Below are 23,829 nucleotides of genomic sequence, written 5' to 3' on the forward strand. Positions count from 1 at the left end.
ATTATCTTGCTGCCCCTCACAGATGTTAGGATGTCATGCTTTGTATTTAACTTTGAATAGAATCATATTAGAGTATTCAAATTGCATTAATATATGTATGAAAAACTGTAATTGCTGTTTCCACCTTACTGTCACTGTTGCTCCTAATGATATCTGTACTTATCCCTCCTAGTCAATGGAAAAGCAGATTCATAAATTGGAAAAAAATCCCCTTTTTCTGAGGATGTGCACTTGAATGTTAAATACACAATTAAAAATGTGTATTTATTCAGTTTTTATGCGATCCCTGTGAGGTTCAGACTACAAAAAAATATATTGTACAGCCCCCACTCTTGTTATGAATTTTGTGGCTCTGCATCCTGCTCTTTTGGTATTTTTCACCACCCTCATCCCACCCTAAATCACATTCCAGAGCGCCCATGGAGGGTCCAGCCTGATTAATGAGGTGCAGGATCAGTTTGGGCCTGCCTGCAGCTCCATCTGGTGTGGATACAGTTGAGCAGGGTTGGGGTGACCCAGTTCACCGGCACTGCATTAAAGCACCATGTGACCTCTTCAGTGGCCTAGGCTGAATGGCGCAGCAAGGACCAATGCCAGGATCCACAGGGACTAGTCTTGCATAACCCACTTAAAACCTCTTGCTTCACCCCAAACTGTCTTTGAGGTAAAACTAGGCAGAGAAGAAATGGGATATATTTGAAGCTAATTTAGTGGGTGTTTAAATGGCAGGATAAATAAACAAAATGCACCTAAACTATTCCAATATCTGAGTTCACATAAAGTTTTATCCAAAGTTGTTCTGATTAGAATAGTGATATGACTCTGATTGGAAAGTGATCAAACAGCCAAAAAAAATCTTGCTCTATAATTTCCAAGCAGGAGTGTTACTGACATAAATGAATTGAACTATTACAGTATCTAGTTACCAGATGTGTCCTATAGGCCCTACAGTCTATTAGTGTTCTAGTTCTGATGATTTTAAATAAACGTACATAACCATAAGGGTCACAAAATACCTGTTTAGAGGCAGAAGCTATAAAAAAAAAATCAGAGCAACAATGCATAAAATTCAAAAACCTTTTATTTTATGTCACAGCAAACATGCTGATATAAACTCACATTCAAACATACAGCAATGTGGACAAACTAGCCTCTGATGAGAGTGTTTGCATTGAACGTTGCCAAGCTATTGCACATTGTTGTTTTGGAAAAGTAAATACTTTGACATTTTTGAGCTTATTTCTACTTAAGCACTTGTCAGCCATCAATCACACTTAATATTTTTTCTTCACAGCATTATTGGTATTATTGAATATCAAAACACCAATATTATTGAAATTAATCAACATCACCCAAGTGGATCCATGCTAGATGATTCATCTCTTGTAAATTGGCCCATAACTGTTTGGGTATTCTCACGTAGCCACAGCTCCATGTAAAACAACAGAGGTGTGGCTCACTGTTTGGGTAACAAGCAAAAAAAAAAAAAAATTCCTTCAGGATTTACAACCCTTTTCACAAAAATGTACAATCCAAAACGTGTGATGCAAGTGTTAGAAAATGGATTCATTGCTCATTTCAAAAGGCACAGGTGGTGAACTCTGCTTTGACATTGCCATCAAGCGTGGGATAGTGTTGCCTGAGCATTTGCCCATTTGTGATGGAGGTTATGGATCACTGTTTTCGGAGAGGTCGGCTTATTAGATTGCTACTTGTCTCACAGAATCTACACTTTTAAGACAATGTTGTGCAAGTAAACCTCTTCCTAGGAATGGGGCTTGGACTTCAGGCTTGGTGTGGAGGGCAGAGTCAAACTCCTGAGGGTCTTTGTTGTTATGGTTTATGTCCTTATCATGAATTCGCCTCGGCGTTGCCACTTGCAGTTTGTGGATTCAGATGCTGCAGCAGCTCCATGTAGAGCTCGACACGGCTGAGGAGCGGTGCATTTTTCTCAGCACGTAGCAGCTTGGAGTACACAGTCTTGTAGATCTTCAGCAGCTCCTCGTCCTTATTGCTGTAATACACACAAGCCAGCAAATGAGTTGGCCAGATGGTGACTAATACTGTACTGCATAAGGGTAGAGGCTAGATTCATAACCAACATCCTGCTAAAGGAAGTTTTGCACCCAACCAAACTGGCATTGACAGAGCGTTGTGAAAATGTAAAAAAAAGACATACTTACAGGTATAGGTAAATATGGAAAAAAAGAGTATCGGATTCTCCCTCACCTTGGTTTGCGCTTCATAGCCGTCATCAGTTTGACCAGCTGCAGCAGCAGGAAGGAGAAACTTGGCTCAAACACACCAATCAACTTCATCACTTCCTGGAGGTTCAGTCCTGAGGCGGGACCATCGGCCACATCAGGAGACTCTGTCGGCTCGGCTGGCTCTGATGTCAACTGTAGACACAGAAGTGATGGGTGATGGATTTGTGAAGCGTCAAAAGGTTGAGCGAGTACCAGACAGCATTTCCCCATCTTCAACAGGCACACCCATTCCCCTATACTCTTTCCACAAAGGAACTCAGTCAAACTAAGAAAACTACCTCTGTCTGCTCCTCCAGCAGTTCCTTATGGATGAGCTGGAAGGCAAAGCAAGTCTCTGTCATGATCTCCAGGGCTCCTGTCAGGGTCTTCAGCTTAGCTCCATTGCTGCTCTGACCTGTGGCAACACAACGTGCAATAATATTGTTAGAGGATGGAAATGATACAAAGACTATGGTGGTACATAATTATAATAACCAATGAATAACCAATGTTGTCCAATTCAAACCCCTCTCTTATGTCAGAACTGAACATTATTGTCATAAAATGTTGTGGGAGCATACAGCTTTAAAATTTTACCCACTCGGGATATAAATTCTCATTCTGCATTTGTAGTACCCAAGTTTCGGTTTTTCACCTCTAGTTTAATGAGAATTAGCTCACTACTCTCTCATCCCAGCATTATTATGGAACTTGGTGTAACTGATAGTTACTCACCTGCCATGGTAAACTCAGCGAAGGCCACCCTCTCCAGCAGTGTGCGCAGCAGCTCGCAGGGCGCGTCTTTGAGGCTGAGGAATAAGCGAACAGCTTTGCTGTAGTGCAGCTCTGCCAGGCTCCGATGCTGCTTCCTCAAGTGTTCATCCCCCACCTGGCACACACATTAGAGCCAAAAACAGAGACTGGCTTCAGTGTACATTATACTGCCTGTGTAGATGATACAGGCATCCAACCACCATCGATGTTTAAGTTCTTCCTCAAACAAACAAAAGAACAAACGATTTTTTCTCAAGGGTGTCATAAGCACCATATGAATTATTAACACAAAGACAGATATTCAGAATGAAGAAATGTATTTGTATATTATTTTGCAATACAACATATACAGTGTTTTCCCACCTGGTTGCGGAAGCAGCTGTGGTACATGGAGGCCAGGCGGTGGTGGATGGTGGCAGCTCTGTACTGGTAGAGCGGCTGGCGAGCCGACTCCGTCTGCAGATCACAGTACTTCAGGGACTTCATCATGGCTTCAGTCACCTCCCGCTCAATCTGGCAACACACAGGGGAAGGATGATGTGAGTAGGGCTGCTGCAATAATTACATAGGGGGATTGCAATTATAAGAGCCAACCGCAATTATTTAGTATGACCGCAATTGTTTTGTTTTCACCTTATTTTCTTCTTCCATATTAACTTAAAAAAGCAAATACATTTGGAAATTGGTCAAAGTGTATATCCTGTTGCCCACTAGGTCATTACTGAGATTCAGATCACGCTGCCTGTTAAACAGCCTAAATCTCTGAGCAGGGAGAAGTCTGGAGAGGTTAGATGACCTTTTAGCACTAGAAAGGCAATGAGCTGACTTAACTGGATGTTGAGATAAACTCCATGGAAACTAATTTCATACATAAATCCACATACGTGTAGAGCAATAGTGTGATGAGGCACACAGAGTTCCTGGACATGAAACTGAAAATATTCACTGCACTGTATTTCTGCACAATATATGCAGTAAAAACATGGATATCAACAGCTACTGGTCAGAAAAAAAGTTTGAACATATTTTTATCAGTCAAACCATGCGGTGCCTGTAATGTTATTTAATCAAATTATAGCTACGCCTCCATTTCCCTCTGGTATATGTTATAACATTTTAGACATAAAAAGGCAGACACTAATTTGACTGTTGCTTTATTCCAAAGATAAAGTTTTACAGCAGGACATTTTATTTCCTTTGTACTGTACATTAGGTTATTAGATTGCTGTAGAGGCCAACATCAGCTGTAACACTGTGCGTGTATTGGTGTTTTTACTTGGCTGAAGGGGATTCAAAGTCTCTGTGTGCAAAGAGATCATTTGAAGTTTACCGATGCTCTTTTCCCTTAGTCCAATGTTATCATTGTTTATTTTTAATATTGCTGCCTATTTGTTATTTCATGTGCTCAGTTCATTACTCACTCTCCTTGGAGAAAAAAGACAAATCATTAATCTCAATTATTTGTGAGGCAATAATCATCATTACAAAATTTTATGATTGCCACAGCCCTAGATGTGAATAATTTTGATCACAACATATACAAGTCCAGGTGCTATTTATTTACTGATGCAAAACAACTGATAGTAGGCTCATGTATATATAATAACCATGATTATCTCAACACACTGCAGAACTGGCAGACAACGTGCAAACTTACCTGCTCCTGGGCCTTCCTGGACAGCGGGGCGTAGTCCTGCAGCAGAGTGGCCAGGGTGAAATAAGTAGTTGACAGCTCCCAATTCACACTGTCCCACACCGCTGGGTGGTTCCCTCTGCTTGACAGTGCCTTCATAGCCCGCAGGTAGTAGTCTATGGCCTGGGGTGATAATAAGAGGGGAAAAAAACTAAATTAGGAATAGGAGAGAGAGAGAGAGAGAGAGAAGAGTACAGATTGACTGATATAGAAAGAGATGAAGAGATACAGAGGGAAGAAATGGAGGGCAAGAAGTAAAGAAGACGTACAAAAAAAAAGGAAAAACAAAAAGTAACCAGAAAAACAATAATTTGCCATTGTTCCATTTTGAATACTCAAATGCAGAAATCAAGACATAAAGGGTTTGCCATGGCACCTTATTGTAGTAGAGGGCCTCTTCGGGTGAGAACTCCCCTCTGCTCTGGTCGGCAGAGTTGGCACAGTGGGCCTGGGCACAGATCCTCATCAGCCTGCCGGTATTACACAGCAGCAGGGCCGTGTTGGTGCTGTCCCCGATGGCCTCAAAGTCTTTCATACCCTTCTCAAAGAAGGCAAAACTTTTCTTCCACATCTCCTGCTCTGCCACAGACACTGAACTCTTCGCTGGAAAGGGAGCAGGGACAGGAGCGTGAGATTAAAGAAGTGTGGAAACAAAGGCAGATAAAAAGAAAGATGAGCAGAACGGAATCAGAGATTTTTAAGAAGTCCATTTTCACTCCACGTAAAAAGTATGTTGTCGACTGATAGAGATTGTGGCCTCCTGATCTGACACCATTACCCTTCCACACAGTGCAAAGCATCTAAATGTCAACATTACTCATGTCAGTTCAGAAATTCTGGGTATGTGAGAAGCAAATTACATAAATAAATTCTAAAAATTACATAAATCAAGGAGGCTATCAGTTAAAAGGAAGAACAGTATCTTTGTACTGCATTCTGTGCCAATTATATTGGTCAACACAATCTCTAAAGTTCAATCCGTTGTCCATTTATCCAACGCACCTTCCTTGTCAGTCTGCATGGCTGCAGCCTGGTTCATATAGTAGACGCCCATCTCGTTGCGGATGTTCCCCAGCCTTTTGAGCACCTGAGTCAGCTGATCCGATCCGTGATCTTTCACAGCCCCGGAGATGAGCAGTTCGTACGCCGCCTCGTAGCACTTACTGCTAACAAACAGCTGGTACTCTGGGTCCATGGCCAGGTCTGTTGCCATGTTGAAGGCTAATGGGTTGAAAGAGGAGTGGAGTGGTGGAGTAAGGGTTGAGAGATAGGGAGACAGCATAAAGAGGTTATGGAAATTGCTTATGAACAAGCTCAAGGCTTTCAAAGAATTATACCAAATGTACCACTTCCACTGTATATCAAAATAAAGAGATCAATAGTAGAAAATGATAACGATAAGGATAAATGATGAGCCAAGAACTGATGGGAAAGGAAGTAGGGGCCTCGATAAGAAATTAATGTAAATAATGTAGAAATTGAAATGAAAGAAATGACATGAGAAAAGCAGAAGCCCTTTGGCTTGTTTAACATCTAAGATGATTTATCTTCAGCGGCATTTGTTTACTTCAACAGCTCATTTCAATATCACAGGCTAGAGAGTCAGACACTACATGTAGGGTAATTTGCATGTGTGTGTTGTAGATGCATCTGTAGTAAGTGACTGACCCTGGCAGCTGCTCTCTCGGTGCAGGCTATGCAGGATCTCTTGATCCTCTTTGGTCTGGTAGCTGTATTCCTCCAGGTACGCCGCTCTGTTGCTGGCATTCTGGGCCAACATCAGCTGGATGTCCCCACAGAGAGACAGGCACTGGCTGTGAAACAGCAGCACCCGCGGGTGCAGTGTACCGCTCACTGAACAATAGGCATCTGGAGAGTTCAAGGGAGGGAGGAGGGAAAGTGAGAGAGAAAAGAGTAGAGTGGGGTTAATTTATTCCTTTAATAAAATTGCAACACAAATGTTCCACCAAGCAATATAGTTCTAGCAGCAGTATGAGTGGTGATTTTCAGTTTTTTTTCAGTATTAAATAAACATTTATGTGGTCAAAGGTGTGCATTTATTGGAAATTTGACTACAGCTTCTAAACCAGCCAATCAGAAGAGAGGACCGGAACTATCTGAACAGCTTAATCCCCTGGAAATAAAAGTCAGTCTAGAAGTATCATTTATATCTGCATCTTACTTCTAAAAATTCCTATGACAACAGAGCAACAGGTCAACCACATGACTTTCCCCATGAACACCAGACCAATGAAAAAAAAAAGTAAATATTGAACAGAACTGACAAACATGACTACATTTCCCAATGTCCCTAGTTGGTCGCACAGTGACAACATAGGCCTACTTACCGTGGCACTGCAAAGCCAGCTTGATGTAGCGCAAGGCTCGCCCGTACTTGAGCAAGTTTGTGGCTGCGTCAGACAGGACATAGTAGGCCTTGGAGGCCTTGAGGAAGAGCTGCAGTTTCATGCGGTGCTGCCAAGAGCCGGGGATCATCCCCGAGCGGGTCGGGTGCTTCTGGTCCTCTTGGAAGGGTCCCGCTGCACCCACACAGGGTGGGAGAAGAGAGGGAGAAAGAGAGATGGAAGGTTGTAAGATGAAGGCAAGGTAGTCATTTTGTGCACCAATTTGTCTACTTTGCATGACAAATACTTGCGACTAAATGGATTTGAATCACAGCGTATGCCATTCTGTTACATACAGCTCATCCTTTTCCTGTTTTATTATGCAGCATTATATCAAACATCATATAAAATGAGGATGGTAAACTGCCAAAGAGATGGTACTGGTGATGCTGACCTCTCTCCAAGAGGAGAGCGATGCCTTTCTCAGCAGCGCAGGCTCCAGTCGTGCTTCTGTCCTCATATTTGAGAGGAATGGGTGTGTTGGGGTCTGCAGCTGGGAGATCACTCTCTTTCTTGATGCTGCCATCCACTGCTTTCAATCCCTGTCCATTACATTACAGCCATTTATTAATATATGACAAACTGTGACACACCTCCCTATTTTTATGTGTATTGATCATCAATATCATGCAGAGACTCACCTTTAGTACATAGCTCAGGACATGTCTGCATCTCTCTTCCTTGTCTTGAGACACAGGGAAAGCGTAACTTGGCTGTAAGCATCAAAACAAAAAAGAGAGAGAACCATAAATTACAGCACACCGCTTTTTGTGTTTTCTCCATTGTATACTTTGGTATTTATTTAGACTTTTCACACTATCCCCTTTGGTCTATATAGAGGAGAGGGTAGCCAAACGTTGAGTGCAGCACTCACTCTGATCTGGTGGGTGGAGGTGTATTTCTCCGGGACAGACAGCTCCCCTACAGAGCGGATCACAGCCACGGCTTTACTGTCATCCTGTGGGTCGGAGCAGGTGCTGTAGGAGCCGTTGTCGTCGCTGTCATCTGGCAGCTCCTCCTCCTCCTCCTCTTCCTCCCCCTCTTCGTCGCTGTAGCTGTCCTCAGAGCCGCCAGCCCGGAGCGACTCCCCTCCGTCTTCTTCAGGTGGCTCGTCGAGCTGGAACAGCTCCGACAGCATGTAGTGGGCCGAGGCGATGATCTGAGCAGACAGGAGATAGAGAGGAGTCGGGCTGGAGTCAAGTTCGATCAAACACTACGGTGTGCCCAGAGATGGTCGAGTGGTTGAGTCCCCCCGCCTCTGAAACCACCTGTGACCCCCCCCAAGCCTACGATTGTGTTTTCTCTTGCGTCTCCCCTTCTCTGTCCCACTCTTTACTTCACCACTGTCTGTCACCACTAAATATAGAATAAAAATACCAAAACGTGAGTGGGCTCTCTGCTCTCCTTTTGAGAAAAAAAATCTTAAAAATGGCACTATTTGAACATCAAAGGCTAAAGAAGTCAGGAACATTGTTGGTACTTACTAAATCCTGTACTGAGTCACCATCAATGGAGGATTCTCCATTGATAGTGATTCAGTTTTCTACTTGTCCATAATTTTACCTGGGGATGCCTCTCCTGATCCAGCAGTTTGACACAGTTTAAGAGCAGAGTTCTGATTGTCCCGTAGTGCTTCCTGTTTTGTCTGGCCTTCACCATCATGTTGCTGGCCACTCTGCACAAAAAAACAGCACAAAAGAGACAGCCAGTATAGCAATAGCTATAGGTAGAATTTGTCATGCCCTTTTCCAGGTTTTCCATATCTGCAGAAACCCTGGAGCAGACAGGTACTATTACACTTCTGTGTCCGTCTCCCAGATACTTACTTGTAGAGTAGCACAGCCACTGGAAGGGTAAATGGATTCTGACATTTCTCCTCTTCAGCCTCCTCACACAAAGTGGTGAGATCATAAAGCTTCACAATGTCACTCCCGCTGGCTGTGGATCAAAGAAACAACCAACATGAGGAAACATGGGGACAGATAAGAGGACAGCACACATACAAAAAGGAATATAGGTTTAGATTTCACTTATCTCCCACCTTTGAAGAGCCAGTAGGTGTGTCCCTCTTTGGTACAGTTGGACTTGAGGAAGGAGAGGATGTTTTGAGCAATGTCTTTCACCACCCTGGTGGAGAAAGTAGAGTTCTCCAGGTCAGGGATGTCCTCTGTTTTTATCATCTCATATTTCTGCAGGGAAAGCCATAGAGAGAATAACAATTTAGGAATGTCATAACATATCTGTAATATGAATACTGAAAATTGATATGGGCTACGACTATCAATTAGATAATAATTGATATGGGCTACGACTATCAATTAGATAATAATAACATGATATGTAATACTGAACAAAAGCCCACAGTGATTTACCTGAACAATGCCATTGACGTGAAAGCACATGACAAGCTCTGGTACATTGCACATCAGGTTGTCCAGCCAGTAGTCGATACCCGTCAGAATGTTGATTGGCTTATTGTTGTCCCTGAAAAACAGACAGGGTAGTGTGTTGAAGCATTATGTTATCGTCTCAAAAAGTGACTGGCCAGTGTGATGGGTGACGCATTTATTTATCTGTCAAAGACAAATTTTACCAGCATTTGGCACTTAGTTGGCAGTTAGGGCTGAAACGATTCCTCGAGAAACTCGAGTAACTCGATTACTAAAAATCATCGATGCAAATTCTTTCGGAAGTTTCAGAAGTTTCGGATCCAGTGTTGCCAACTTGGCGACTTTGTCGCTAGACTTAGCGACTTTTCAGACCCCCCTGGCGACTTTATTTCTCAAAAGCGACTAGCGACAAATCTGCCAACTTTTTCTGACCATGGGAAGCAATGTTAATGTGTTGAATCCCAAAGCATTTGGCAATAAATTGGTACGGCTGATGCCGGTTTTCTCTACTTGCTTGTCTAATCCAGAGAGGTCTGACGGTCACAGCGCTTCCCACACACAGTGTAGCTCCCTCCCTCCGCTGAGAGCAGGGACTGTAGGATAGGGTCCACTTGTAATTGCTACCGGCGTACGCCGAAACTGGCGGAGTCAGCACTTAATATTAAAACGGGATGAGATGAAGGCTAGTAAAGAATGCACGTTAATTATGGCTATATGTAATGGCTAGTTAAGAACGTAAATCAATATGGTGGCTAGTTATGATGTCCCTAAGTTAGCTAAGTTTTGCTCAAGAAAATAACCACAGAAAATAAAATGCTGCAGTCAATTTGTGAAAGCCTGAGCTTCATTCATGTTATTATTGTGATAGGCACACACACATACACCCCCCCCCACACACACACACACACACACACACACACACCTACTCCCCTCACAGTGATGCATAAAATACCCCAGAAAGCAAAATATCAGTTGGTGTAAGTAGCAATTGGAGCCTAAAATGCACCAGTCCAATACAGCAAGTATATTCAGTTTAGTTTGATTGCAGTGAGTAGGGTCAGCAGGTGTAGGGCAACCCTTCAACATAGTAAATAAATGTACATTAGCCAGTCTTATGAACTTGTATGATATTTAGGCCTAGTAATAAATATCAATAATAATTATTATTTCACCTCATTTTCAGTAAATCACAGTGTCGTATGGACAGCTTCGTGCGGACAGCTTTTCTCTTTTGTATATTTACTATTGCTCTTTAATAAAGCAAAAGTATTTCTTATCCGATTACTCGATTAATCGATGGAATAATCGGTAGAATACTCGATTACTAAAATAATCGATAGCTGCAGCCCTAGTTGGCAGGCGTTAATTTTGGACCCTGGATGGATGTTTGCAGAAGCAATTGATAGTGCTTTTACAGTTTGGTCCTTTTGCCTAATACAAGAAAAATTAAAAAGAAAAGAAACAAGCAAACAGCTATTCCAACCTGAGTCGTAGACTAACTGCAGGGTAGCGACCACCTCCAAAAATAGGCATGTTGGACCCAACCAACATGTGGATATCCTCGAATGTCCACATGATGTTTCGCACAAAGTCGTTCCTTAAACCCTGTCAAACAAATGAGGTCAAACTACAACATCAAGTACATTCATACAATGTATACAACATGTAGGGGATATTGGTACAATAAAGAAAGTGACATGAGTTCTGACATCTAGAAAAGTGTCATGAAGGAAGGCTAAAAGTTTGTGTTACCTGACTGTTCTCCCCCTCGTTGAAGAGTGTAGGGAGATTTTGTTCTTTGGGGACAGACGTCACCTGGCCCAGAGCAAACTTGCTCTCCACAGAAACACTTTCCTGCAGATGAAGTATTAGTCACGCTGTCAGTGCAAGTGGCACTTATCAAAACACACACACACTGAGCAGCCATCCAGCAGCCAGTCTAATCTAGCGACAGCCTAATACATTTCATCTCTCTACTGAGCAATGTGGGAGGCTGAGAATATGGCACAAAAACATTATTCCTGGCCAACAACATGAATAAATTCATACAATGTCTGACACTCTGTACTCTTCTCAGGTCTGGCTGCACTGCTGAAGGGCTACCAAATAACTGTCCCATAGCCAGCTACCTCTTTGGGAACAGCTGATTCCTCTGAGTCAGAGGGTGTGCTGGTGAAGGTGGCGGGCCAGGAAGGACTGAACTCCTCCGCTCCGCTCTCCTCCTCCCCTTCATTCAGGTTGTCCGGTACAGGCTCTGCAGCCCCATCACCATTTATACTGGAGGAAACACAGGGATGGAAACACAGTGGTGATGGAGGATGGCCGAGGTAGATGACATCTTTCAAATGAAGTCCTACACTAAACCCTACACATGGTTTTTCCATCATGCAAGTAATGCAATGATCTCACCTGTAGTAGAGGAACTTTGACAGGATTGCTTTTTGATACCAGTGTTCTTTGCTCTTCTTTTTCCTCTGCCACTTCTGATCTATCAACCGCTGGTAGAACTCTTTTAGCCATGTCCAATCTCCTGTCTGCAACAACACACACAGAAAGCAGGGAGCATACACTTACTTAAAATGTATAAAAAAAGAGGGATATTTTGATTGCCCTCATGTATACAGAATGAAAATTGACAAAGCACATTTCAGGCTTCTACCTCATACACTTTCTTTAACCATCAGGTTACATAAAAGTATCAATCTTTTAGCAACAGTAAGTCAAGTTAAAGGACCAGTCTAAAAGAACTGTCAGTTATGTATCTCAATGTGAAGTCAACTGGAAAATAGTTCAATTTATCTCTTATTTAAGGAACAATAAGAAACAAAACAAACAAGACACTGAAATGCTCATAAGCTTCACTCTACATACTGTACTTATCATCCAAAAGCTTCACAGTACACACTGTCTATTATATGTAAAAATCAAATCCTGAATCTTGGCACAAGTTCCTCATATGGGAATACCAAGCCACGAGTATCTATACATCAGGCGGTGATCCTTGATTTTAAAGAGTCTGGGAGAAGTCCTGCTGTACCTGAGAGGACCTCATGAAGAGCTCTTGAATGTCCAGCTCATCCAAAAGGAGAGTCCTCCCCACGCGGTGAACAGCCATACTGACATGGGACTTGCTGTAGGGGATTTTCAAAAGCTTCTTGATGTTCTGAGTAGGAGAGAAAAGAGGTTAATGTCCGCTATGTGCACAAAAAATAGTTGTTTGCTTTCCAACAGCTCCACAAACCTCTGAGTCTGACACCACGTCAACATCATCCCCGATGGAATCAATGAAGTCATACGCCATCCCAAAACTGCAAGAGAAGAAGAAAAGGCAGCCTACTTAATCACCATGTACAATATTTTCAAATGGTGATAGAGAGACACCAATATGTACTAATCTGTCTTCCTGGGGGCATCAAGACCATCAAGACAGGCCATCTATCTATCCAGTGAGTTTCCAGTAAATGGCTGCACAGAGCATGGTGCTTTCAGCCTCTAACACAAAGCTAGACTTGTATCCTCTCTCAACCTACGCACAGTCACAAGACATCACCCCCTCTGATGATAACATTATCACATATCCTGTCCTTTGTCCCACCCAAACTAAAACAGATATTAACTGAAGAAGCAAATACAGCGCCATGTGTTTCGAATTTATGCATTACTCAACAGGTGATCATCATTGATAAACCACACCTAAAAGTATATCCCATGATTTAAGTCAAAACAGTCTAGGACTTTAAGAAGGAGCTAGAAACCTAAGATGTGAGTACCATGATAGCCCAAAGTAACCTGAAGCCTGGGGTGGCACATTGGAAAATGATTAGCAGTGGCAAGCTTTTTGAAGTCCAACTAACACAACCATGGACAATCAAATCCATTACTATATGAAATTTGAAGCCTTTAAGACTTCCAAGCCTTCTTATAAATACATTTTTTCTTATTAGAAGAACATAATTTTGTAGATTATCATATCTTTCATTACATGCAATGTGAATAAATATCATAACACTGAGGGTCACCAAGTTCATACAATATTGCGGGAGACTGTATCGCAACCTCAACCCCGCGCTGTTCTGTAGCTGACCCTGCACTTTGATCTCCCAGGAGTGGACAAGCAAAATAGAGAATTTCTGTAAGGAGATCAACAAAGTATCACACTAGTATTACTAGTAGTAGTAAAAGTACTCCCATGATGATGATGTAATACCTGGAAAAAGGCTTGCTCTTGCTGCTGGACCCTAGCACTGTGGTGCCAGCGCTGCCAAGCTGGGGGTTTTCTCTCAGCCAGTTGGCAGGCGGCAGCTTCAGGTCTGTCTTCTCCTGCAGCAGGGCATAGCTGGTAGGAGGTGGGGCAGCAGAGTACTTGACCACAGCGCTGCTCTTTACTTCATTGCCGCTCTGACATGCTTCCAGTTCCTTCAAGATAACAAAGTTAGGCAAGTTTTACATCAGGAGTGACTATCATCAGTTCAGTTCAGGGTTTCATATCAGCTATCAGCCAAATGCTGGAAGATTTTGATGTTGGTTGCCCAAGTCTGCCAATTCTACCTGACGCTTTGGCTAGTAAACAGTTGTCATGTTTATTGTTTGCAGCTACAGTACAACGAAAACATGTCTGAAAGTGACTGGTGAATTTGCCACTGTAATTGGTGGACAAAATGACAGCTTCAGTTCAGACTGATTAGACTGTAACTGCAGCATGTTCTCACAGCAGCAGCCAGCATCATAGATATGTTTTGTTCTTGGCTCAGTCAACTCACATGTCTGCTGCTCTCTCCACCACAGTAAGGGACACTGACGTCTTCCCTTGCATTATCCGCGGGGAACCCATGGTCTCTGTCCACAGGTGACTCGCTCATACTGGACACGGTGCCTTTCAACCGAGTTAACGTTAGCGTGCTCTAACAACAAGACAACCTATCCATGGCTCGGAAAACCTACGGACAACCTATCCATTAGCTAACAAGCAAAAGATGTCAACATCTGTCGCTAAAGTTAGTAACGTCGCTATAGTTTGCTAGCCTGGCAAGCTAGCTACTCGAACGAGCACCGTTGACTCGTAGAGATGTCAGAAAGTACAGCTTCACACATTAGATTAAAATCTCTATCTTGTTGTTTTGTTAACGTCAATGTTATCAATGTTTAGCCGCAACTGAATAAGTGTGCAGCTTTGCCTCTCATCTCTTCCTCATCAGCCAGTCGCTGCTGTCAGACCAGCACGTTACTGCGAAAGGCAAGAAGCAAATAACAACTTCCGCTTTCAGGGAAAAATTAAAGCGTTTCTTATCTAGATACAAATCCATCTGCCTCCATATCACGACGTTCATAATTTTCTCTGAATTTTATAAAATTATACAATAGCCTAATACATTGTGAAATAACAGAAATTCTAAATATCACAAAAAATATTTTAACGCGACCTACTGAGGAAAATGTATGACCCGGAAGTACTAGAGTTGACAGGTCCCGTTTCTAGAAAAGTGGAGTTTATTTTTTTCTATTCTATTCTATTCTATTCTATTCTATTCTATTCTATTCTATTCTATTCCACTGTTGCTCTCGTTACACTAATTAATTTATTTATTATTCGGAGTTCAGTGTGATCTCTGAAGTTTAGTGATTCAGCTGCACCAGTTGCCCTTTACGCCTAAAATTAATTCTGTACATGGACTACTGTTGAACTGTTGTGTTGACTTTCAAGCCTGTAATGTTTTTTTATCCTTATTTATAGGCCTATTGTAATGATGATAGTCTCGTGCCATTTCTACTCTGCTCTGGGGCTTTAGTCTTCACTTTATTTGTAGTCTTCCCTTTATTATAGGGGGTTTCTTGTTGATATGTTTGTTTTGTTCTTTTATTTTACAAGTGATATTATATGATATATGATATGATATGATATGATATGATATGATATGATATGATATGATATTATATGATATTATATTATATTATATTATATTATATTATATTATATTATATTATATTACGTTATATTATATTATATTATATTATATTACGTTATATTATATTATATTATATTATATTATATATTATGAAAACTCCGGATCAGGGTCGAGAGGTAACTTCACTCCATTTGGGAGGGAGGGTTTTGTCTCCAAGTTAAGGAATGTCAGCTGAGTGGCTCAACAAGGAGGAGCTGTGAAATTGCACTGCGATCAGCTCATTCCTGTGCAGCACGCTGCAATCCTCAACATCCCTCTCCACCCTCGCCAGAAATAAGCAAGACCGAGAGTGGGAGACGTAGAAAAAGCCTGAACCCCGATTTTAGGATATTACTTCATCCAATTTGAGGCAAACTTGTGCGGATTACAATGGGGAGCTGGAAAAATCACGTGCGCGCAGGACTGCTACAGAGAGACAGAACTCAGAAAGATCCATACGCTGGCGTCTTCAAAAGTTGTAAGATGAATGTTTACTAATCACAGCTATGGTGGTGATACTACCTTCCTCGAGTCACGCTGTAAAATCTTTTTTTCCAGTGTCTCAACTGGCAGAACGTTTTGAAATTCGCAAACAAATTTTGGATGTGGTCCAGTCTAAGAGGTTAGACATGCAGAATTTCACATGACTCCCATTTTTATTTGCTGTTGTGGATCTCCAAAGATTGACTTAAAAAGTATTTTCTTAACCTTGTAGTCTACTATATGTTATTTTCAGTTTAGAAGGACGCGGGCTCGAAGTCGGGAATAGACTCCTTCACCTCCAACTAAAAGAGAGTGAACACCTGACAGAGAAGGTGAGTTAGTTATGGAACAATTCAGTAACAAAAGGTTAGAGATAAAGGATCTCTTTTGCAAAGGAGAGCTAAGGCCAAGACAGCAGCAGCATGTTGGTTACAGTCAGACTGAACAACCCTAAAACAGTAGCCTAATAAACAACCTCAAAAAAATGACATTAATAGGCTATATTGTTTTAAGTGCCTGCAGGGAAGTCCAGGAGGAAATGGGGGAAGTCAGAAGGGAATATATATATTACATCTAGCAGGCCCAGTGATTGGCCTACAGTAGCATCCTGTGAATGTTTTGAGGGGGGAGGGGGAGGGGGGGGCTAGTGTGATCTCATTATCCAACATTATCAAACTCTGTTGTCTTTCTCCCAGCTGTCTCAGACTGTCTCTGACCTGACCAGTGTCCTGTATTTGAAAGAGGCTGAACTGCAGTACTGGCAGTCACAGTAAGTTGGACGACCAGTAAATAACCACTTTGAAACAAAAGGGGCAAGTAGGTCCAGATGGAACTATTTATAATGAAGTGTCAAAAGTACTACTGCTATGTCTGAAATCATGATGGCAGAAAGCTGCTGTGATTGAAGTGCAGCGCTGTCAATCTCTGAACAGCTGCCAGTAATCACTTTTCAAGTGGAGTTTTCCAGGGCCACCTGAAAATGATAAAAGTTCAAAATGATGATGAGCGGCCCTGGTGTATTAAATAAGGTTTTAGGGAAAACGTCTGCTGGCTAGACCTGTCTGGCCTTGCACTGGAAATCCACTAGGCCTAAGTGAAATCTTACATGAGGTTGTAACACAGTGTTGTGGTGGTAGCGCTAATGGCATGCTGACGTTTTAATATAGTTGAGGAGGACAGTTTCCAACATTCAGATTGCTATCCTTGACACACACAATGGTTTATATATGGAGAAAGGTTTGTATCAATCATCATTCTCCATTGACATTAGTTGGCATTTAAACTCTCATATACTGTCTTCTTGGTCTAAGCTGTTTTCCATACATCAAGTCACCATCCTGCTGTCTCCCATTGTTTTTGTGGATTCATTAAAGGACACTTGGTTGCACTAAATAATATACTAAAAGCTTTAATTCTTAAACCATTAAGTGTTCATCAGTATAGCTTGGTGATGATTAGAAGCTAGATCTCGTCAACTATAATCAATATCTATAAAGAGTGGGGTGGGTAAGTGTACTTGTATTTTGAAGTAACTTTCACAAACGGTGATTAAAAGTAAAAATGACCACCATTTCATTCATCGGTTGTCTCAGGGTCTCCCGCTACCGTCAAGAGGCTCTTACTCTGGCTAAAGGGAGTAACGCCCTGAAGGCCACGCTTTCAGACTGCGAGTTCACAATAGAGAGCCAATCTAAAGAGTTGGCAGCCCTGCGTACGGAGCAGAAAGAACTAAGGGAAGCGCTGGCAGAGGCCTGGAGAGAGAAAGAGGAACTCCTACAGCGATGGATGGAGGAGAAAAGAGAGGAGGCAGACAGGGTGAACAAGTACAACGACACACAAGAAAGGTAAATCAGGTGCATGCCCTCTTTTGAAAGTGTAATCTCTGGATTTCATTCACCATCAAGGTTTCACTCACTTTGACCGACACACGGCAGATTCTTTGAGTGATGAAGTTGTCAGTGATCGATTGTTACTTTTCACCACTAGGTGGCAGCGTTTGGCCAGACGGATGAACAAGCACCTCCACAGGGAGATGGGAAAACATTGTGTTCCCATCGTGAAAAGCTCTTGGAGCGGTGCAACAGAAACGTCTCCATCATCAGCCATTCAAAGTAAGCATCAGCATTGTCATATGAATATTAGAGAGCATAATGGAGTAGGTGGTAGCCCTGTGGTTTGATGTCATTACCCATCTTTTAATGTAAAGTCAAACGTCAACATCTGTTCTTTCCACTTGAGAAACCATCTGAAATTAGGATTGTACTTCGCACTGTGGAATAGATTCAGACACAGCTGGCACGTCCATCAGGCAGCATTAGGCGACCACCTAGGATCTGCAGTGATCTGAACTCCGGGATTCAGCAGTCTAACTGCACAGCATCAGTTTACCTAATAACAGCCATGGCTGATTAGTTTAAATACTAGGATTGGCTAATCTTTAGTCATTAGGCCCACTCAGAGCAATTTTCATCTAGTAGCTAAGTGTCTGTGATTTATTTTTTTTGGCCCGAACTCCCTCATCATGTCTCAACACCCCCTACACACACACACACACACACAGTATCTAGATGTGCAAATGAAAACATGCATACATTAATTCCATCAAGGTAAACCATCCACTTTAAAAATGGTATCAAATGACAGCGTCATTATAAACCAAGGTTATTGACTGTAATTGTCACAGAAGGGGCGGCATTTTTTGGAGTGCCATACTGGCACAGGCCGGTTCTGGATCCAGACTACTAAACTATGTTATACCACGGAACCACCATCTTTATGCACCTGGTCTGCTTCGGCCTGATTGTCATTGACCTCAAATTAATGTAACTTTATAGATGGGATGGACAGTAACCTCTTGAGTTTCTCCTTATCAGCCATGATGTGTGTTACCTTCTCTTCTAAAACATTTAATACAATGTCTTTGCATGCTCATCTTGTCTTCAGGGAATAATAATAATACGGACAGACACCAGGGACAGTCAGACAACAACTGTGTCCCAACTATGGCGAAGGTCTAATGTCTCTATCACTAGTGCTCAGCACAAGGATTACCTCTCTTTCCTCACTGCTTCCTCACAGTTGAAAAACGAATTCCATATGCATGAAGCTGATTGCCCAGGAGTGGCTCATTGTGATTAAAATGTTGCCTTCTGTTAGAAACTGTTATGAAAAATGTTTTTTTAACTCTAGCTCAAGAATTGGGCAATTTAAAGGTCCCATATTATAGGAATTCAAAGTTTCCTCTATTTATATACATATACGATCAAACATGTTCAATTAATTGTTTAAGTTGTATTTTGTTTGAGTTAGACTGAAAGTTATTGCATTTTCAAAAATGTGCCCTTTTTTCACAGGCAGTTTCAGACTAACCCCAGTAGCATCACAACTGGATTGTTCTTGATTGGCTCCCATCACTAAAGAATTTCTAAAATCCTTCCAATCAGATCAGTTTGCACAATTTGAATTGACACGCCTGCTGGAAAGCCTCCACTCAGCAGGTTTACCTCATTTAAAGGAGGAGCTGGTGGTGTTGTCCAATATGTTCTGCCTGTGAGGACTGTAGGCTTCAAATTAATTACATTTAACTATTCAAATACGTTTATTTACAAAAAAAAAAAAAAAATGAGGAACATTATTTAAATCCCAAGCAAGTATATTTGAAAAAATTAATAAATTTAAAAAATCATGAAAATTGAATAATATGAGACCTTTGATGCTTTTAGACATTTTAAAATGACCTTTGAATCATTAACATTTCATATTAAAGTGGAAAAAAACAAGTTGGCTATCCCAGATGAATATTTACTGTATGTTATCATTGTATGTAATAATGTGTACTATTGTTTTTATTTTACATTAAGTGTTGTGCAAAATAAAGTAACTAATGCCAATGTCCACTTCTCTGAAGCATTATTCCTGTGGTGTTTTATTTTCCTGTGAGTGGCCGCTCTTAGTCACTTTGCCATCCATCAGAGATCACCATCATCACTAGTAGCAAACAAAGCTATGCTCATTGTAATTCCCAAACACTTGATCACAATAGGTACCACAACAACTTTATGGCTTGTTAGTTGCAAACTGTCCTCAGTTGCTAAGCTGCAGAGTTCCTGAACAAAGACTGTCCTGGTTATTGATGGGGAACAAGCCTCCACGTTTCCAGAAAAAGACAGAAAAATCATAGTTAAGTTCTTCAATTCTGTACAAGTACAGTTCCAGCTCATCAGTCTTTTGTGATTACTTTTTCTGTGTGTTTGATTATTTTGACATGGCTATTACTTATACAGCAGCATGATAAATCACCAATATAAAGTTTTCTTTTACCCTCAGAATTCTAATTCCACGTCTCCATGGCAAACTGAGATCAAATTTCAGATTGTTTGTGTGCAGCATGTTTCCATAGTCACCAATGTTTGCATGGTAAGTTGGCCTATGTGTGAAGTGTAATCAAGAAAAACTCAATGGACTCAACATCTAAATCTCCAACTCTATCAAAATGGTAAAAGGTGGCAAGAGGTATTCTTCAATGAGCAATGATGGCAAATGGGTAAGAAATTCCTTTGAGACATAATGTTAAACCTGGCCATACAATTAGCTTTATTGTTTTTATTTTTTCAGTTTGCTCATGCAGGTTTACCAGAAAATGACACAAGAAACCGTGAGGCTCGTACAAGCACTGGGACCATGCTGACTCAGGTTCAGTCGTCATTGCCCCAGGCTTTCAACTTTGAGCGCTATCCTAAGTGGAAAACTCAGCAGGTGCATCTCTAGATAACATCACACCCTGCAGTCTGTTATTTTTTCATGCTTCTTTCATTTTGCCTCATCACAGTACATTCATTGCCCGGAGCTTAGCCTTTTAAGGACTTCACTGGAATTATCTGCCAATGCAAATCGGCAAAGAAAGAAAAAGCCCTACTCATTTTATCCCATTCTGTCACATTGTATTCAGTTAGTGTTTTCCACATAACACTGCCCTGCCAATCTGATTTTTTTTTTAAATTCCGAGTAACTTTACAGAAGTCCAGAGAGTATCCATTCTCAGCCCACGACAACAGACGTGCATTACAAGACAGCATCACTGTCTTTACTCATGTGAGTATGAGGAGGAGTGTGAGGGTGTTAGCAAATCTTCAGTTCCAGCACATTGAACATCGAAAGGAAACAGTGTCTTTTTAATCAGAGGTGGGGACTCGAGTTACACGACTTAGACTTGAGTCAGACTCGAGTCACAATTGTAATTGCTTGAGACTTGACTTTGATGCATGAAGAGAATACTTAAGACTTGACTTGACTTGGGTTCTAGTGACTTGGGACTTGGCTTTGACTTGTACTTTGACGACTTGAAAAGGTTTCTAAAGTCTTGAAAACACATCTTGTGTTTGTGTAAATGACTTAGATTGAAAGTGATGAGATTTGTTCCAACAGATGACTGAATTTAAATAGTTTTCTGTCTTTTGTGTTGAATGATTGAATTTATTGAATTTGAAACTGATTATAGAAATCAAACTCATGATGCTCTTACCAAGTTTTTATCCTGTTAAAACCATATTGCATTGAAAAGTCCTAGAGTTTTGGTTTTCTGTAAAATATTAAATTGATACTGGACTCTTGATTTGTTCTGACTTGACTTGGTGTTCTACATTTAGACTTGAGACTTGACATTAATGACATTGGCTAAGACGTGAGACTGACTTGGGACTCGAGCGAAGTTGACTTGGTCACACCTCTGTTTTTAATGGATCCATTCTCCTGTTGGCGTACTGCAGGGTGTGGGTCGCAGGAAGTGTCTTGATGACCACAGACAGCACGACTCCCACTTCTGCCTGTGCCACGACGGAGCTGGCAGTGGCGCTGGAGGGACCAGGCGGAACTTCACGGCCTCCCAGACTGAGTATGTGGACCGGCAGGGTGTTGAGGTTGCAGCCAGTGCCAGGCGGTTCCCCCACAACCATCAGCAGAGGTCTGCGGAGGCGGCTGCGGCCCAGGCAGAGGGGAACTTCATGTGGTTCGGACGGCACGACTCTGACCTCTCAGAGCCTCTGGGACTGCTGGCAGCTACCAACTGCTCAGCACCCTCCATTCCCCCAAGATACTCCTACTTCAGAAGGCAATAGAAGGCATCTTCGACTTAGATATAGGGAGAGAGAGGGAAGTAAACTTTTGGATGGTTCCAGCTGTCAAATAAAGAATTGAATTAGAAATCCATGCTGTTTTCTGTTCTTTTGAAGACATGTTTCCCACTGATCATGGAGTTTCTTATCATGGGATTTTGAGAGGCGTATTCCAACAGGGAAATCAGGGAATTTCATAAATTCTTTGGGGGAATATCAGGGAATTTTACCAATGTAAAGATTTGATTTACACTTTACAGGAATTTACCAGAATGTATTTTCCAAAGTGTTTCACACATATTGCATTAGATCAGGGGATCTCAACCTTTTTGGCTCGTGACCCCTAAAGACGAAGTGATGCCTACTGGTGACCCTCCATCACAGGCTGTATGTGCAGGTGGTGAACAGTCCAATCAAAGAATCATTTTCCCTTTTCAGGTAATTTCATTTGATTAATTGTCAGAGGAGGGCAAGAGGTTGAAAACTATTCAGTCTTTCAAGAAGAAAAAAGAAAAAATTGGAGGGGAAATCAGAAAAAAGACATGATAATAAATTGGTATAGTATATACAAATTATTTTAAGACCCCAAGTTGACCACTGCATTAGATGATGGTTTTCAGCTGATTTTCTCTGAAGCAAGCCCAACTGGAGTAGAAACCAAACTGTTCACCTCTCTAGAACCTTTCTGAGCTGAAAAACAACATGAAAAAACCAGAAAGGAATATCATTTTTAGGTCATGGAAGCGCCCAGACTTATTTAAGGAAAGTTTTGGAAAAGGCATAGAACATCAGAGCCTCAGTAGGAACCCTGTGAAGATTGTTGTTAGTTGATAGTTTAGTCAGCAGAGGGCAGCAGCTCTGCATGAGTACCAATGGGCTTGGAGATGCACTGAGCTGCTCATCTGCCAAGTTGTGTATGAAATGTAATGATAACAACTGAAACCCCCGTGTAATGGGCATGTTCTACCAGGGAGAATTTGAGGGAAAATAATTAGAAAAAATCCAGCTATTTTTATTTAACGCATATCGACATGAAGACATTAAATTAGAGCGTGCGAAATAAATTAAGCTTGATTCGAGTCATACTGTATGGGTTTGTTTCACCCCTGGGGATGGAAGGGATGGATATGTGTGCCACCCATACAAGAGAGGAGGAAGCGTGGGAGTGAATGACGGAGAACACTGTTCAGAGAAAAACACTTAAGGGAAGAGTATCCCCAACCACTCTCTCCAATAGCTAATGTTTTCTCCAGAGTATGGTCTGGCCAGCTGCTTTCTTTCACTAAGTACTCACCAGGGAGGTGAGTTTTTCTCACAATCTTTCTTTCAGCTGTAGTAATTAGTTGATGCAGATGCAGCGCTGACCTTGTAAGAGTTTGTTTCAATTTAAAAGTGAAGTGTGCCTCACAGCCTACACACACTAATGCTTTTATATAGCAAGAAGGAAGATTGAGGGGCATCCATCTGGAACCACCACCGCCCATCATGCGCTACTTTGAGAGTGTCTCACACACAGTGTTGCCAAAAACTGATCCCTTGATGCAGGTGCACAACTGACACCAAGCTGCAGAGTCAGGGATTTGTTATGACTGTACCTTTGATAAAACAGGGAAAAACAGGTGCAGACATGAAAAAAAAAGGTTGGTGGTTGTGTTTAAACCCTGTCTTTTCCCTGTCATCGATCCAGAAGCCTACACAGCTTATAATAAATCAATCTAAAACACTTTTTGAAGAGGAGCAGTGGTATTGTGGAGAGGGAGAGAAGTGTTTGTATTAAAGAAAACCA

General features: G+C 41.7%; 3 protein-coding genes across 3 annotated transcripts; 2 read left to right on the forward strand and 1 right to left on the reverse strand.

Annotated features, from left to right (window-relative positions):
• Positions 1 to 1,063: 1,063 nt before the first annotated feature.
• edrf1 (erythroid differentiation regulatory factor 1) lies at positions 1,064 to 14,722 on the reverse strand. Its single transcript, XM_071918789.2, has 25 exons — positions 14,269 to 14,722; positions 13,716 to 13,924; positions 12,750 to 12,816; positions 12,546 to 12,671; positions 11,918 to 12,042; positions 11,638 to 11,785; positions 11,261 to 11,362; positions 10,992 to 11,113; positions 9,491 to 9,602; positions 9,160 to 9,307; positions 8,945 to 9,056; positions 8,682 to 8,793; positions 7,993 to 8,277; positions 7,760 to 7,831; positions 7,513 to 7,660; positions 7,062 to 7,253; positions 6,382 to 6,582; positions 5,716 to 5,934; positions 5,090 to 5,316; positions 4,678 to 4,836; positions 3,384 to 3,533; positions 2,982 to 3,135; positions 2,546 to 2,661; positions 2,230 to 2,399; positions 1,064 to 2,014 (listed from the first exon to the last, which is right to left on the reverse strand). Exons 1-25 carry the CDS (start codon positions 14,365 to 14,367, stop codon positions 1,852 to 1,854), a joined length of 3,738 nt encoding a protein of 1,245 aa, XP_071774890.2. The 5' UTR covers positions 14,368 to 14,722; the 3' UTR covers positions 1,064 to 1,851.
• LOC139926927 (uncharacterized) lies at positions 14,574 to 18,251 on the forward strand. The gene is made up of 7 exons (XM_071918791.2): positions 14,574 to 14,583; positions 16,009 to 16,072; positions 16,187 to 16,265; positions 16,629 to 16,702; positions 17,526 to 17,777; positions 17,920 to 18,044; positions 18,214 to 18,251. The coding sequence occupies exons 1-7, from the start codon at positions 14,574 to 14,576 to the stop codon at positions 18,249 to 18,251; spliced, it is 642 nt and encodes a 213-aa protein (XP_071774892.2).
• A 2,174-nt stretch (positions 18,252 to 20,425) lies between these two features.
• On the forward strand, positions 20,426 to 22,046 carry tex36 (testis expressed 36). The gene is made up of 4 exons (XM_071918792.2): positions 20,426 to 20,476; positions 20,548 to 20,688; positions 20,950 to 21,024; positions 21,699 to 22,046. The coding sequence occupies exons 1-4, from the start codon at positions 20,426 to 20,428 to the stop codon at positions 22,044 to 22,046; spliced, it is 615 nt and encodes a 204-aa protein (XP_071774893.2).
• The last annotated feature ends 1,783 nt before the right edge of the window (positions 22,047 to 23,829 follow it).

Source organism: Centroberyx gerrardi, chromosome 15 (genome assembly GCF_048128805.1).
Source record: "Centroberyx gerrardi isolate f3 chromosome 15, fCenGer3.hap1.cur.20231027, whole genome shotgun sequence".
NCBI lineage: Eukaryota > Metazoa > Chordata > Actinopteri > Beryciformes > Berycidae > Centroberyx > Centroberyx gerrardi.